Source organism: Cyanistes caeruleus, chromosome 15 (genome assembly GCF_971803275.1).
Source record: "Cyanistes caeruleus chromosome 15, bCyaCae1.hap1.1, whole genome shotgun sequence".
NCBI classification, from domain to species: Eukaryota; Metazoa; Chordata; class Aves; order Passeriformes; family Paridae; genus Cyanistes; species Cyanistes caeruleus.
This window is the reverse complement of record NC_141715.1, coordinates 14225539-14241313: the sequence shown is the minus strand read 5'-3', so window position 1 is coordinate 14241313 and position 15775 is coordinate 14225539. Positions and strand designations below refer to the sequence as shown.

The following is a 15775-nucleotide window of genomic DNA, read 5'->3' as shown; positions in this document are numbered from 1 at the left end:
TCCATTGCATGCACATGGATAATAATCTTGCATTAGGCCCAATTACATGGTGTTATGGACACACAGCACGGGGATTACACACCCAGCCAGGAGCACCCATGACAGAGCAGTGGGGTAATTGAAGGAGACAGAAGGAAATGTTAGTTGTTAGTGCTACCACTGCTGCAGGGCCTGGCACCCTTTGCTTTGCTGCTCCCTTTCAGTGTCTGATTTTCAAAACCCAGGTTTATCACAGAGGGAGATAACCCAGCACCACCTTTTCACAGTGTGTTCAGAGAGTTTTGAATAAAGAGCTGAACACTGTTTTTTAACTTAGAGTGAAGGCCACAGCCACATGGAAGTCTGTGCTGCCACAGAAGGGCTGGAGTTTGTAGGATTCCTGATACCAAATCCTGTGTGTTAGAAACACACAGAATCTACACTGCCAAACACAAAAGTCATTCAAACCCAGCAATAATCCAGTACATGAGCTGGTGCCTTTGCAGACCTCTTTCTCCATTTACTAATCAGTAAATGGGTCTGAATTTTTCTTTCTAACTGAGAATTTTGCAAATGCTGTGTCCTGTGGTCAGCCAAATGTGACACAAAAGCAGACTGGTGTGGATCAAAAACCTGAATGGACAGCACAGCAGGCCTCTAGTAACTATGGGAGATTCTTATTAAGCCTTGTGGGATGGCTTAATAATTGGTTTTCCCAATTTGAATTAAGTTTAAATTAAAATTTCTCAGTTTGATTAGCTGTTTTGCTAATCAGCTGCAGATGTGGAATGGGAAGGAATCTGTCCCTGTTACTGACAAATAGCAAAAGGCACCTTCAGCATCCAACAGGTTCTCCCCTACCCGTTTCACTTGAATCTGTTCAGGTTGAAGCAAGAAGCATCACTGTGGCTATTGTAATGTACTGATGAACACTATGAAAATGCCTTTTACTTAGAAAAATGGACATCTGCATAGGATTTTTTTTTCCTTTTGTCGATGATCAACTAGAATACTAGAATTTTTTTAAACTGGGATGTAGCAGGTGTCATCAATGTTGTGTGTTAAACAAAAACCCAACCCTCCTGTGTATTTTCCCATTTGAAGTGTGACTGGAAAAATACTAGGACAGTCACTTTTTACTAAATAATGTTTAATGTTGCAGCTATTTCTGTTGTGTTGTGTAACATTTTCTGTCAGAGGAGATTGTGGATGTGTTGTCATGAAAGAATGATTTCAGATGAAAAAGTTGACAGGCATTCTGATGTTTATTATATGCTCTTAATTTTATTAATTGAATTCTAAGTAAGTGAAGCAAAATCTCTGTGTAGTCTGCAATTTACAGAATTGAGATTAAATATTGACCTGACAGCCTGGGGTTTCCGCTCTCTGAATTAGTCCAAGGGACCTGAAAGGGTACTTAGAATTTCTGAATTTTTACAATAAAATACCTGCACTATTAGTAGGATTCAAAATTTAAATAGTTTCCTTTTTTCTCAAGGCCTCTGCCATAAAAGTTGAGTGATTTCTTCTAGAATTAGGGAGTACTGTTTTTTTCTGATTATAATCAGTCTTATGCAAGGTGGAGAAAGGTGTAAAGGATAATGGATGAATATTATTGAAAAAAACACAGACATGCCATTTGTTTCTGTAGGTTATTTTAATGTATTTACATTGAGTCTGGAATTACCAGCTCTGTGTCAGGGAGCTGCAGTGGTGTTCATGAATTTGGAGCAAGTCAGAAGAGAACAAAAATGCAACTGCATGGAATAAAATTTGCACCAGACGTTTGAGGAAGAAGATAAGTAATTGTTTTCAAATCATGACAGGATTGCAGACTGAGCACTCTTTCCTTTAGGAAAATTCTGATTAGCAGGGGCTATAAATCAGTTTTATTCTTCAGAAGGAAGAAGGCTGCTCCACTTGTGCCCATATCCAGTTTGGGCAGAGCAGTGAGTTAGGAGAGCAGCTCCTCTGGGGCTGTAAATTGGAGTCAGTGGGACTCTGGCAGTTCACAGTGGTGGAGGATGTGCCACCTCACAGACTGCTGAGCTCACGTTATGCATCTTCCAAGTAGTCCTTGGAGGATCCTTAGGGCTGCTGCAGTCTGCTTCTGCTTACCCTGCAAGATGTGACAAGGATCACAGCCCAAGGTGGGAAGTTGGCTGGCATAAATAATATTGTCTATAACCCCAGTTTCCTGAGTCAGCATTTTGGGTGTGAATAGTTTACAGGGAGAGGACTTCTAAATGAGAGGACAGTGCTTTTTCAAGGGACATGTTGGGTTCTGGAAGAGGTGGGAGCTGTAAGGCTGAGGACCACTCAGCAGAATATGTATCCCCATATGATGTTGGAGGAGTCAGAAGATTCTATTTTCTCTAATTCCTATTTCTCACAGCTTCCTGGTATTTAATCTCTTTCTATAGATTTGTATTTTGGGTGGATCAGTCTGAGTCTGGGACCTTGGAGCAGCCAGCAGGCAACTGGAGCATCATTTATTTTTTCCCTTTATGAACTAAAATTGTATGTTCACCCCTGTCAGGACACATTTCTTTAAAAATCCTTGCTGGGAAGGAATCATGTGCATGATGGAAAGCTTTGCAGGATGTCTCTAGAGCACATCTCTACCCAAACACATTCCCATCCCAGAGTTCCCACTGCCTGGGAGCTGTGAGTGCTGTGCAGCCAGAGCAGCAGGGTTAAATCCCTGCAGCTCCAGCTGGCTGTAGTGCAGATAGTTCACTGGAAATTAGTGCCCTTTGCAGTGTTTGGCCTCCTCTGTTCTGAAATAATTGCTGTTATCATAGATGTTTTATTGCCTTCATTATGGTTAACATTTAAATATCAATGAAACAGTATCCTACTAAGTCATCTGTGCAGTAGCTGTCTGCTACAGTTATCCCTGAAATTTGTGTTTAAGGAGAATATTAATTCAGCACTGATTTAGGATTCTTAGAAGGAGGGTTATATATTTGTCAGTGAACCATGGGAAACCTTTGCTTGTTTGAAAATAAACAAATATTTGAAACCTTTGCAAAACCTGAGCCACTCATTTGATATCTTGTGAGCAGAAATGCTGTGTGATTGGAATAGTGCTTAGTCTGTTAAATAGAAATATTTTAAGAACTTCTAAAATATTTTTGAATCATCAAGTCAGACAGTAACCGGTGACCTTTCTGCACGCAGATGAAGTGCACTGGGAGACAGGGGTGTGTTCTCTGTCCTCAGTGCAGGAGGAAGCTCGCTGTCACAGCCTGTTCTGCCTGAATCCAATCCACATTCTTTAGAAATCAACAGAAAAATCTTTCTTGAATTCCTCTGGCCCACACTGACTCCTGTAGTGCCATGTGTAACTGATTCAGACATAGCTATGTCTGTGATTTAATGTTTGTGAGCTGATTTAACGTGTGGCTTTTATTTATCACTGCATACCTAAAATCTTCCATCCGAGTGCATAACTCACTTTAACATAGCAGGCAGCTAAGGCAGAGGGTTGCCTCACAATTATATTTTTATGTTTACAGGAAAACAAAATGGCGATGCAATTATAAATTCCATTTCTGAGCCATGTTTGAACTTCCCAACAAGTAAAGAGCAAACATGTACAGATACTGAAGGGTGGGTGTGTTGATGTATATATTCATGCACTCTCAGTGGGTTTGTTCATTTTCTGAAATTATTATTCAGGCTTGTTTTTGGCTCATTGACCACAAAAGACTTGGGTTACACCTCTGGTAAATAAGGTAATGGAGCACTAGCAACTGTATGACAGAGAGGTTCATTTTGCACCCTAGGATCTGCCCCGGTGGGATGTGAGTTGTCACTGGGACCTTAGCAGGGACTGAGAGCAGAGCTTCCAGCCCTGCAGATGAACACTGGCTGCTTGCTGCCAGCACTGCAGCCATGGCACAGCCCTACAGGCTGGGAGGCACAGCTGGCAGAGGGGCTGGCAGCTCCAAGAGTGACTTCCAGCTCTCCAGCTGAAGTTGACAGTGTTTCCCTCTTCATCTTGCCATTTAAATTTTTAGTAGGCTGCCTTTGAGTCCTTGCATATTGACAGTCTGAATCCACAGAAGCAGTGGTTTGTACACTCCCAATACTTGGCTGTGTGTTTCTTGTCCAATTTTTAATATCTTTAAGTTTTCCAGAGGATCTGGAATGATTACTACATGTTATAGTATAAGTTATCATGTGCTAAGACTGACAGCTCTTATCAGCCTGGTGTGTGAATGTCTGTGACTTGACTGATACAGATCTCTGGCAGCAGATCTCACATGCAGATTCCAGATTTTCAGAACTCTGCTTTTACTGACATAACTCTCTCTGCTCACAAATTTGGAAAGGAAGGGCAATTTTGCTCTGTTGGTGCAGTTTAGCTGTCATGGGTATGTCAGCCCCCAAGCTGGCTCCAGATTGCTGGTGTGTCCATCTGGTGCAGCACTGCTGGAATACCAGCTCTGATCCTGCTGAGAGAGTGCTTGGGTGCTGTCCTGCCAGGCTGCAGCACAGCAGCAGCGGCAAAACAAGCTGCCAGTGTCAGAGCTGCTCCCACCCTGCTCCTGAGTGTGCCTGTGCAGGGCCAGGGGTACCCTGCAACCTCCTGGCTTTGCCTGTGTGTCATCCTGTGTGTGTGTGTCTTCCTGTGTACCCAAAACCCAGTCTTAATAGGGTAAAGATCTAATTATCTGTAATCTGCTGACATTTTAGATGATGGCTCTGCCAAGGGATTTCTAGGCAGAATTGTAAAAATGGTTTTTGAATTGGCTGATGACCAAGAAAGAGAGTTAACTCCTGGAAGACTTTTCTAGAGCTTTTGATTAAATGTCCTGTATAAATACACGATATTGGAATAGTTAAGTAGTTCAGAGAAGGATGACATGCCGTTAGATTGCTCAAGCATATGTATTTATGTATTCTTCAGCACATACATACACACACAAAAGCACTGTCTTCTGCCAGAATGGCCCTGTGGAATTCTGTGCCCCTTGTAGGAAGCAGAGGTTGCTCCCTGCCCTGGTGCTGTGGACACCACGTGTTTCAAAAAGGCAGTGGCTGGGACACGGAGTGGTCACCAGTCCTGTCCATTCTCGTGACAAACTGGGCTACTGTATTTGCAGATTTGGTGCACTTACAGCATGGCAATTATGCCCTGTTGAAGTGCTTTCCATTTCCTGTGCCATCTTGATAAACTTTATAGCTTCTAATTTGCTGGAGAGTCATTGATATAATTAGGAGCTACACAAATGGGAGCAGCACACTCAGTTGATGGTAATCTCAGCTCATTCTTCCTGAGAAGCTCTAAGGGGGTCCCTCCAGCAGCTGAGATTTTCTCTTTAGGCTCTGCTCTGACAGAGCAGCAGCAATCTTGCCGTGCCTGGGTCAGGACATGCTTTATTGAAGGCTGCTCCACTCCCCATATATTTTTTCCTGAGGAAAGGGAGGAGAGGGAGCCCATCCATCCGTGTGTTTCCGAGGAGCAATGGGAGCTGTCTGTCCATGTCAGCGGGCTGTGCTAACAAGCCTGTGTGAGCCAACAGCTCTCTTTGGTCATAGTACTTCAAAATCCTTCAAATTGCCTTTAAAAGCTGTGCCCAAGTCTGATGTCCCCCCACTCAGGCTGCTTCAGGTTTTCAAACAAAGTGGCAGCTGAACAGACAGGTCTGGATCTGTTCCAGTAGATGATAAAAACTCATCCTCTATAGCTCTGGTTACCCAGGCGTGGTAAACAGTGACCTCCAGCCATCCTGGTACTGTTGGGTGCTCTCCCTGAGCATTCCTGTCATGGTATGTCACAGATTGTCACAGCTATCAGGGAGTGTGTCTTGCTGCTTGCCAAGCATTTTAACTGGTTGTTTCTGTAAATGGTGCGTTGGTGAAGAGATGCAAATAATTGATCAATATATTATTCTCTTTTTTTTCTCTCCTAACAGCACCCTCAACAACAACAACATCACCCGCATTCCTGTTACCAGCTTCAATCACATGCCAAAGATCAGGACTCTGTGAGTAGGATCTTCTCATATTGTAATACAATCCTGATGCTGTATGCCAACTTCTTGGTTATTTGTCATCTGTGATAATCTCATTTCAGTCCCTCAGGCTGCCTCAGGGGCCTGGGTGGCTGCAGGGCTGGGGAGCCCAGGTATGGTTGTGAAGGGGGCTGGTGCCCACAGAGCCCTGGGAGCCACTGTTGTGGATATGCCCAGCATTCAGTAAGAGACAGTTTTATCAAGATTTTGAATTTACCCAGAAAATAAACTGGCTTTTTTCCCCCACCCACCCATGGGAAAATCCATAATGTGAAATGCTGGAGCATGAGCAAGATCATAAAAGCTGCTCAGATGGATCAAATTATTGAATTTTGTTAATATCCTGTGTTTAAATCTCATTTATTTATTTCAAATTCAAAATACTAATTTCTGAAACAAGGAATTATAAATGAACATGAAAAAAGCATCTTTCCAGATACTTTCTGAAACAAAATGTCACTTATTCTGACGGATATTTTTGTATAAAAGCTTTTCTTATATCAAATCCATTTGTTTTTGAGCTGCATGCCATTGCACTGGAAAAGCTCTGTTCTTTAGTAGATCAAAATACAAAGACTGTGAAATTAAGCTGAGCATTTGTATAATTTAGCCGTAGCCTACCAAAACCATTTCCTTAAGTAAATTATTTCTTTAAATTCCTATAGGGAATACACAGCTTCAGGAAAAGTCATGTCTAAATAAAGCACCCCTGGTTTTCCTCCAGATTGTCAAACTCATCCAAGATGTATTTAATTCTAAAGGTAAAGAAAGGGAAATAGTAGCTAGCCTGAACATTTTCTGTGCCACTGAAAAAATACAATACTTCAAGGATGCTATGCATGCATGTGTAAAATCATATTAAATAAATTAACAGAACTGAAGAAAAATGGCTTTTACGTCAATCTCTGTAAGATAACCTCTGACTTAAATTTGCATTCTTCATCAAATGATGACATTATTAGATATTAATGTAAGTAATTAAATGGAAATTAGATGTTTGTCTTTTAGAAGAGAATGGCTAAAGAAGATAAAGGTATAGAGTTAAGGTTCCTGGAGCTTTTCCTTTTCTTATTCTGTCACAGTGGTCCAGAAAATTTGCCTGGCTTTTCCAGATTAGCCAGTCTTGTCTGTTAGCAGAGCTGAGTGCCTTCAGTGCCTTCTGCCATTTTCCTTTTAGTTTAATTTCAGAGATGGCTTTGTATATAGCTCCCTGGAGACTTACACTGACTAATCCCCCTCTGCTGTAATTAAGGGGAAAAAAAAGAAAAGAAAAAAAGGGAAGGAAGTCATAAATAGGATTTATAAAGGGAAGCTTTTCTATTGAATTCTGAGAGACACGTTTTATAGAACATGAATGCTGCCCCACTCTAAAAGGATTTGCTGGAAATTTAATTTAGGGTCCATGGATAAAAGGGCAACTTTAGCAAACTTTCATTTGTATTCATTCACCTGATGTTCTGTAAAGTCAGTTTCATCAATATCAAACAAGTTTGATTTATTATGACAGGTTTCATTCTCCAAAGACTGCCAGATAATACACAGTACCTCAGCAGGTCAACATAGGAATTTTTATAAAGATACTGTTTGGGGGAAGATGTTAATATTCTCTTGTTGGAAATGGATCATGAATAATGTTCTTCAGTTTGGTGAGTCTACTATTTTCTTCACAAATGGGCATCAGTGTGTCCACCTTTTCCAACAGCCTCAGACTTAGATGTGGTTTTTTTGGAAGTTTTTTATAGGAGATCCATGATCTCAATGTTCCTTAAGCAGGGAAGAGCCCTTTTTCCAATCAGCTGAGGCCCAGTGCAGTGTGGACAGTGTTTTCCTTTGCGTCTCTTCTACACTCTGGTGAGATCCATTAGCAGGACATCTGGGGATGCTCCTGCTGCAGCTACTTGTGCTCTGATGGTTCTGTGAATAAACAGCTTTTCTTCATGGCCCTCAAAACAATCTGCCTATTGTAGAATGGAGAAGAAAATATAAAAAGTATGTTAACCTTCAGCATGAACACTCAGGGGGAAAGAAAAGAAAGGGTAAAATGCCAGGAGGTTTTAAAGCATTTGAAGCATGGAGGAATTCTTTGCTAAAATCAGCTCTTCTGTGCTAAGATTTTTTTAGTTAACTGTCTTTTCTGTTCTTAAGTTTCATCGATTTTTAGCCTTGATTGGAGGTGACAGGAATTAGTTTTTATTGATCTGCTTTCCTTTGCTTGAAACAGCTTTATTTATGATAAAGCATGTTCCCTCTACCTATTTGCTTAATGTTAAGTGTCCTGTTGTCTCTGCATCTGTGAATTACTACTGAGACAGGTAATTACATTATTTCTTCTAATTTTTTTATTTAAGGATAAACTGAAAATGTGTGAAAGCACTTCAGTGTTTTTTGTGTTCCCAGGGAATCGGTTAATAATGTTTTTGAAGTACTGTGAAAACTCTTCTTGAGGCTGTATTTATTAATATAATTATAAAAAAATATATTCTGATAGGCTGCTTTGGTAAGATAAGGGTCTCTAAATGATCACCTCTCCAAAGCAAACCATGGAGTAGCTGTGCCAAAAGACTTGAGATGATGACAAGGAGGGCTCTGCTGAGGCAGAGCTGGTGGTTGGCACTGCTGATACAGGAATCCCCAAAATCCAGATAAATCAATTTAGTGAGGGAAAAGAAAACAATTCACAGAACTGGAAAAGTGCCTAACCCTAACCCTTTTTGTGAAATTGTGCTTTTCTCACTCATGCCTGCACACAGGGGGTGCAGGGAATGGCATGGGATGAGCTCAGTTCCAGGAGGAAGGTGATCCCAAGTATCATTGTTGATTGTTGTGGTGGGAAGGATGAGACTCTGAGGACTTAAATGAAACACTGACTCTTAATCTTAGGTTACAACAAATCCTTACTCAGGATGATTTCTGGGTAGATGATATTTATGTATTTATTTGTTCTTCAGTAAAAAAGCAGATTAATGGTTCATAACAGCCAAACATTTTACTAGAAATCTAATTTACTGCAGCTTCAATTAAAGAGCTTCACAATCCCTAAACTCAAGGTCTTCTAGACATCCTTGTAGAACAATTACATTTTACAGTACTCCCAGGAGATTAGTGCTTTCCATCTCTACAGGATAAACTCTCAGTTCCAGATTTGTGGGGTTTATTTTTCTTTATTGTGGCTGTCCACCCCAGACATACAAATCTGGGGACTGTCAGCCTGGGCGCCACAGCTGAGCTGAGCTGCTGCTGTGCTGTAAGGACAGCTCACAGACAGACATTTCATTTCTTTGGAGGATGGATAGGGCTAAATCTGGTGCACACCAATTGTGTGCTTGTAATATTAGTGAATAATGCTTTGTCGGACCGTTTCTGACAGGATTTTTAATCTGGTTCATCGTTTCATTTGGTGCAACACTGCAAATGCATGAGTCATTACAGGAATGATACAATTAATGTCCTGGACTTTTGTTTTGACCTAAAGTTTGGTAGCTATTTAAATGACCAGATTTGTTCCCTGAACCCATCATCATTTTGCAGATGTGATAATGGTTCTGCAAGTCTGTGGTGCCAGGCATGGAGCAGGCTAGGCATGGAGCTGCCCATGAGTGGATCTTTCATGAACTGAAAATTCCGCTCTAGATCCTTTATGCTTGTGTTAAATTGCTACAGGAAAAACAGCATTAATGAACTTGTACAGGCAACACAGGAACAGAAAAGGTATCAATAGCCTCTGAAGTTTTATTTTGCCTGTCTTTTCCCAGAGTATTCTGAGTTGCAGGGATCCATAAGAGTCATCAAGTCCAAATCTTCAGTGAGTGGCCTGTGCAGGGATCAGACCCACAACCTTGGTGTTATTCCCACCATGCTCCAGCCAGCTGAGCTCATGTGGACAGGTTCTCTCTCTCGACTTCTCCCCAAAGGATGAAGAAGAGGGGAGAATCACTCATCATCCTGTTCTTCAGCCTGGTCCTCATGTTTTACAGGCCATTCACTCAGAGATACCACATCCATGGAGTTCTTTCTGATATGAAACCACAAACAAAGTGATGATACGTGGATTATCTTAAATTCTGCATATTTTTATGTCTAGAATGGCCAGCTGTAGGTGGCTCATCACTGAACTTAATTTTTTGAAAACATTACAGATAACAGCACAAATTTATATCTGACGTTTGTACAGTATCCCATGGCAATGAGGACAGTCAAACCCTGACTCATCTCTAAGCAAGAACCTACAGTGACCCCGCTGAAACGGCAGCAGAGAGCGGGGCAGGCTCGCGGTTGATGGCTGTCTCTGTGGGTTTTGTTTAAAAAGCCCCCAGTAACTGTGGGTTTGCTGTGTGTGTTTTGCAGGCGGCTCCACTCCAACTTCCTGCACTGTGACTGCCACCTGGCCTGGCTGTCGGACTGGCTGCGCCAGCGCCGCACCATCGGCCAGTTCACCTTCTGCCTGGCGCCCGTCGGCCTGCGCGGCTTCCTCGTGGCTGAGGTGCAGAAGAAGGACTTTGTCTGCTCTGGTAATGGTGCCAATTCCTCCTTTATCTATCTCATATCGCTGTTCCCGTCAAAAAAAACAACGTGGAAAATGGCTGTGTCGCGTTTGAATGCAAACAACAGCAATCCTGTTTGTTTTTGTCGTCGCTAAACTGTGTGGGAGGAGATCAAATTGTTGGTTTTTTCAGCTTTGTGAGAATTATTGGATTCCAGTTAACATTTTGGTTCTCAAATTACTTCTTCTGCTTTAACATTGCCAATGATATCAACATAAGAAATCAATTAAGTGTGGATAATTTGGTATTTCTCAAGGGAAAAGCTCTACAGCTGACTGGAATACAAAAGAAAGGAAACAGAAAATGCAAATCTGAGTCTTTTGACAAATGATTGGACTTTAGAACGTGAGGAGCAGATTTTATCCCAGGGAGTGAAGCAGGGATTCTTAGGGAGCCAGTGCACTTCGCTGTTGTACAAGTTTCCACGCTGATAAATGGGGCTGATGATACTCACAAATCATGTGTCTGTATGTTGGGCCTATTCATCAAGTCTCTGGAACCGCACTTGGCTCTTGTAGGATTGAAATACATTTTCCTAAAAGGAGGAAAATAAAGAACAAAGGAAAAAAAGTGGAAAAAGAAATCTCTGAGTTGGGTTAAAAGGAAGGATGTGGTGGAGGAGAAGCATGGCAGTGTGTATGCTGTGGTAAAAAAAGATACCAGACATAAGTTTGGAGGTATTTTTGCAGCCCCATTGGTGACACAGGAGCTTGCTACAGAGATTATGTGAGTCTGAATCTCCACAGACTGTGAGTCTTGTACTGTTTTGTTCCTTGTCTCTCACACCCTGTGAGCCCCAAAGCTTTATCCCATGGGATTGGCAGATGGAAATATGGTAGAACTGCTCGTGCCAGAAATGTTGCAGGAATGCCTTTTTTTTCTATCATTCCATTTACATGTGACAAAGTAAGAGAAATGGTTGAGAAAGGAGAAAAGTCTGATCCCACTCAACCACGGTTAATTAATGCCCAGCCCAAAGGTGTGCAGAAGTGTTATGGGCATGTGGAAAATGAAGTTGTGCATAGTGCTCGTTGAAATGTGGTATTTCAGAGTGCTGAGCAGCTTTGCTTCTACACTGTAGTGATGATAGGCAGAATATCTGATAGGCTGCATCAAAAGTTTAACTAAAGAAAAAGTTTAGAAATGCGACAGTCTTGGGAGAGGAAGGATAAAAAAAAAACAGATAAATGAATGAAGCTATTAGCAGAAGCTAATTTTACCAAAGAGGCAACCACAGCTTTTTTTATTTTTTTTTTTCCCTCTCATGAAATGAAGTTTCAGATGGAGCATGAGTTCAGCTATTTGGATTTATGATACAGTGAAGTGGAGGAAAATGAGTTGCTTAAGTCAGGAGAAGAGACAATAATTGCTGAATGAGAAATGTAATGTGAACAGAACTCATTTAAATGGGGTTGTCTGTGCAGACTCTGACTTCCAAAAGTGACAAGGTTTTTAACAGTTCCCTGTTGGACCAAGAGGATATAGGCGTTCTCTCAAGATTTGCCTGCTTTTGAAAAAAATACAAAAATCATGAAAATTTTCAGTGAGACAGTCCATCAACTATATCCTTGTAACTCTCATTTGGGAAATGAAATGAAATGTACTGAGAAAGAAATTCATTTGGAGAGCTCATTTTAGTGGTGGATTTAGCTGAGAACTCAGCTTAGTACATGCTAGTTTGATAAAAACCTACATGGACAGCTAGTTTAAAGAGGATATAAATCTTCCCTTCTCCCCATTACAGTTCTTACACCTGATTTTACAGCATAATTTGTTAATGTGTGACTATGAAGTCAAACTAGGACAGGCGGTGAAGAGCGAACTGAACTTGTTTCTCTGCAAAGGAATTTTATACGAGTTAAGGTTATGTGAATTACTGTAACCAGCCTCAGGCTGGCAGGGAGAGCCACCTTTGCATCCCAGTTAGTAGGAGCTGAAATATAAACTGGTGAACTGCTCTGTTGAGTATAGGTTTAAAATCTCAAGCACTTGTGTTTTTATGGCAGTGGGAATACCACAGGAGCAAAAGAACCTTCAGCTTTTCCTTCACTGTGAAATGGGTTTCATCAGAGCATTCCAGTTCAAAACTGGTGCTGCTGGATGCTTCAGAGGAGAAAGAGTAGAATCATAATTTGGGCAAAGAAGAAACACAACACTGAAAAACTGACTCCTCTTTATTCTTTGAACCCAGTGCAGAGATAGTGATGTTTTATAATTTTATGAGAAATACTTCTTTGGAAGCAGATTTTGAATGCTACATGCCAAGTGGGAAAAGAAGAACTGAAACAATGATAGAGAAGTGCCATAAAGAGAACTCAAACTGTGGGTCCTGCACCATGGTATTTGCATTAGGTGCAAAGTCTCTCCAGATCATGTGGCTGAAGTCAGAGTTATGTGCAGGTCCATCAAGGCAAACTGAGTCATACCTGTGTAACCTGGGTGTCAGTCTTTTAAAAATGTTGTTCATCTTGTTCTTAAAAATTACAAAAAAGCTGATTCACATAGTGCTTGTAGGTCACCTGTGAGCAGTGGAGAAGCTATTCCAGGTTTCTCTTGTTTGAGCATTTGGCTCAGAGCTGGAGGTGAAGGTGCAGGATTCAGTAGGGCAGAGTTGCCTGGAGATAGGTTTGCAAATACGTCTGGTTGGATTTGTGTTACTGAGGAGGGGAAAGGTCAGGGACAGAGTGGGGATGGTCTCCTCACCATCAGCCAAGTCCTGCTGGCACTCCTGTCACCCACCAGGGCCTTCTGGCTGGCTCCTTCAGCAAGCTGTCCCCTCCTTGCAGGGGAATCTCTCCTCCAGAGCCACCTCTGACAGAGCAGCCTTCCTGGGCCTTTGCTTCCAAGGCCATCTGTTCCCAGAGAAATCGCCAAACTGCCTCTTCCTCCTGCACTGTTGGTTCTGGAGCTCTGGGATGCCTTTGGTGAGGGAGTCTCCTACAAGGTGGGATGTGTAGAAGGGGAAATTCTGTGGCACCAGAGGATGACCCCCTTGTTGATGTGCTGCACAAAGATAGCGGGGTGTATTATTTCACATGGATAAGGGGTGTATTTCACATGGATAAGGGGTGCATTTCACATGGATAAGGGGTGCATTTCACATGGATAAAGGGTATATTTCACATGGATAGGGGCTGTATGTCACATGGATACCAGGGTGTATTTCACACAGGTAGCATGATCTCTTTCATGTAGGTAGCAGGATATATTTATCCTCTCCCCACCATAGCTTTGCCATTCACTGCCATGCTGCTGTGATGAGCAAACAGTGCACTAAGCAAAGACAGTGTCAGTTGAAATGCTGCCTGTATTCTGGTTTTGGTAGATGTTTATTTTTATATTCTCTTAGGTAGCAGAGAATCATCTGGGGGTGCTGGCTGATGCTCAATACCTCTTAGAGCCTTCCCATATTTTCCTGGGTCAAACCCAGCTTCCTTCTTGTGCTCAGATGTTTCATTGTTGGACTGGCTTCTCCTTCTCTGTCTGTGTCTCTCAAACACATTCCCTCTCTCTCTCTCTCTGCCCATTTGTCTGTCTCTTGTCCTCCTCTGACCTCCTTATGATAGTAATTTTATTTCATTTTCCTCTCATATAAATTTTATTATGGCTCTTTGAATTTTCTTCTACCTGCTCCTTACATATTGAAGTTGAATTTAGTTTACATATTGATCAGTTGTGTCAAGTTATCATGTGTTTTCTCACGTGCAACAGCTGTAAAGCTTTGCAAACAAAGTGGGTTCATGAATTTCTGCCATCAGCAGAGTTTTGGTCTTTTCAGGGCCCTCTGTGCAGAAGCCACTGACCCCATTTGGAACGTGTTTTTTCAGTGATGATGGTTTTCCTAAGTATATACGTGAGAATATCTGTGCATCTAAACAGGAGCATTGTGTCTCGTGCTGTGATCTGTAGCATACTTCAGCTGCTGGCCAGATTTGTTCTAGTTTTGGCCAGTAGCTTGACAATGGACAATGTTTACACTGGAGTATGAAGATTGGGTAAGATTTCTTATGCTAGACCAGAGACTAATATTTCTAAGAGTTGATGAAATTTGTAACTCTAAAATATGTGATTTTTAGTACTTTTCTAAGATAGTTTTTTTTTTAATAATGAAACATGCATTGTAAGAGAAGGAAACTGGATCCATACAATGTTATCTTTTTATATTAGAAGCCATTTTCTTTGACTCTTGATCCTTAGCTCCCGCTCTGAGAGTCTCAAAGAATGTAAAGAAAATCAAAATGCATGATTTGGACTAAATAACTTAAATTTTAGTCTGAAATTGACTCAGGAGAGAAATTATTACTATAGCCAAGTGTTTTCTGGCTAAGTAAACTGATAGTGATTTTGAGAAAGCACTGGATTGACCCAAATCTCAGTTGAAGATCTAGATTTTCTGATTTGTGTGGTGAGACTGCAGCTGAGGTGTAATAAAGAAGAAAATATGTTAGCTTTCTGCTGCTTCATGCAGACTGGCAGCCCTAATAAGGAGGTAGATTTATTTGTTTGGGTGAGGTCAAGCAGTCTTCAAACATAGCTGTTACTCTGGCCAGACCACAGAGCTCAGGAGATTGTCTTGCTCCATTTCTTGATAACTTCATAGCATCTTGCTGAGGAGACAACCAACACCGAGTAGCTAATAAAACAGCACTCTTCATGCTGAGAATCTTCCTGGGAGCATTCAGGAGATGCCAAAGGAAAGGTGCATGGGGATGGGAACTCCCCCATTGCTCCTGGCCAAAACCCCCTGGTGTGTGTACTCGGGCACCAGTGGGACAGGAGGCACTGCCAGCACTGGGGATTGGTGCTCCTGCAAGATAAACAGGGGCAGGGACTGACTGCTGGGATGTAGGTTTTGCTGGGGATGAGGTTGGTTTTGCTGGGGATGCACGTTTTGCTGGGGATGAGGTTAGTTTGGGTAGTGATGCAGGTTGGTTTTGCTGGGGATGAGGTTGGTTTGGGTAATGATGCAGGTTGGTTTTGCTGGGGATGCAGGTTGGTTTTGCTGGGGATGCAGGTTGGTTTTGCTGGGGATGCAGGTTGGTTTTGGTAGTGATGCAGGTTGGTTTTGCTGGGGATGCAGATTTTGCTGGTGCAGGGCAGTGGCCCTGAGGAGGGTTCCTCTTGGTGCAGTCCATCCCAGTTCATGCAGATGAGCTGCCAATGGCCCTTGTTTTTAAAGAGCTGGATAAGCAGTCTGGGAGGAGGAGGAGACCTTTGTGTGTGTGTTTG

At 41.9% G+C, this 15775-nt stretch overlaps 1 protein-coding gene across 9 annotated transcripts in view; it reads left to right on the top strand.

Annotated features, from left to right (window-relative positions):
- Nucleotides 1-15775, top strand: part of SLIT3 (slit guidance ligand 3) — a 468187-nt gene that overhangs the window by 277872 nt on the left and 174540 nt on the right. For all 9 annotated transcript variants that reach the window (XM_086851329.1, XM_086851327.1, XM_086851328.1 and 6 more), the window contains 2 exons: nucleotides 5907-5978; nucleotides 10350-10513. In XM_086851329.1, the coding sequence (XP_086707455.1) occupies nucleotides 5907-5978; nucleotides 10350-10513 (236 nt within the window). The remainder of the gene's footprint in view (nucleotides 1-5906; nucleotides 5979-10349; nucleotides 10514-15775) is intronic.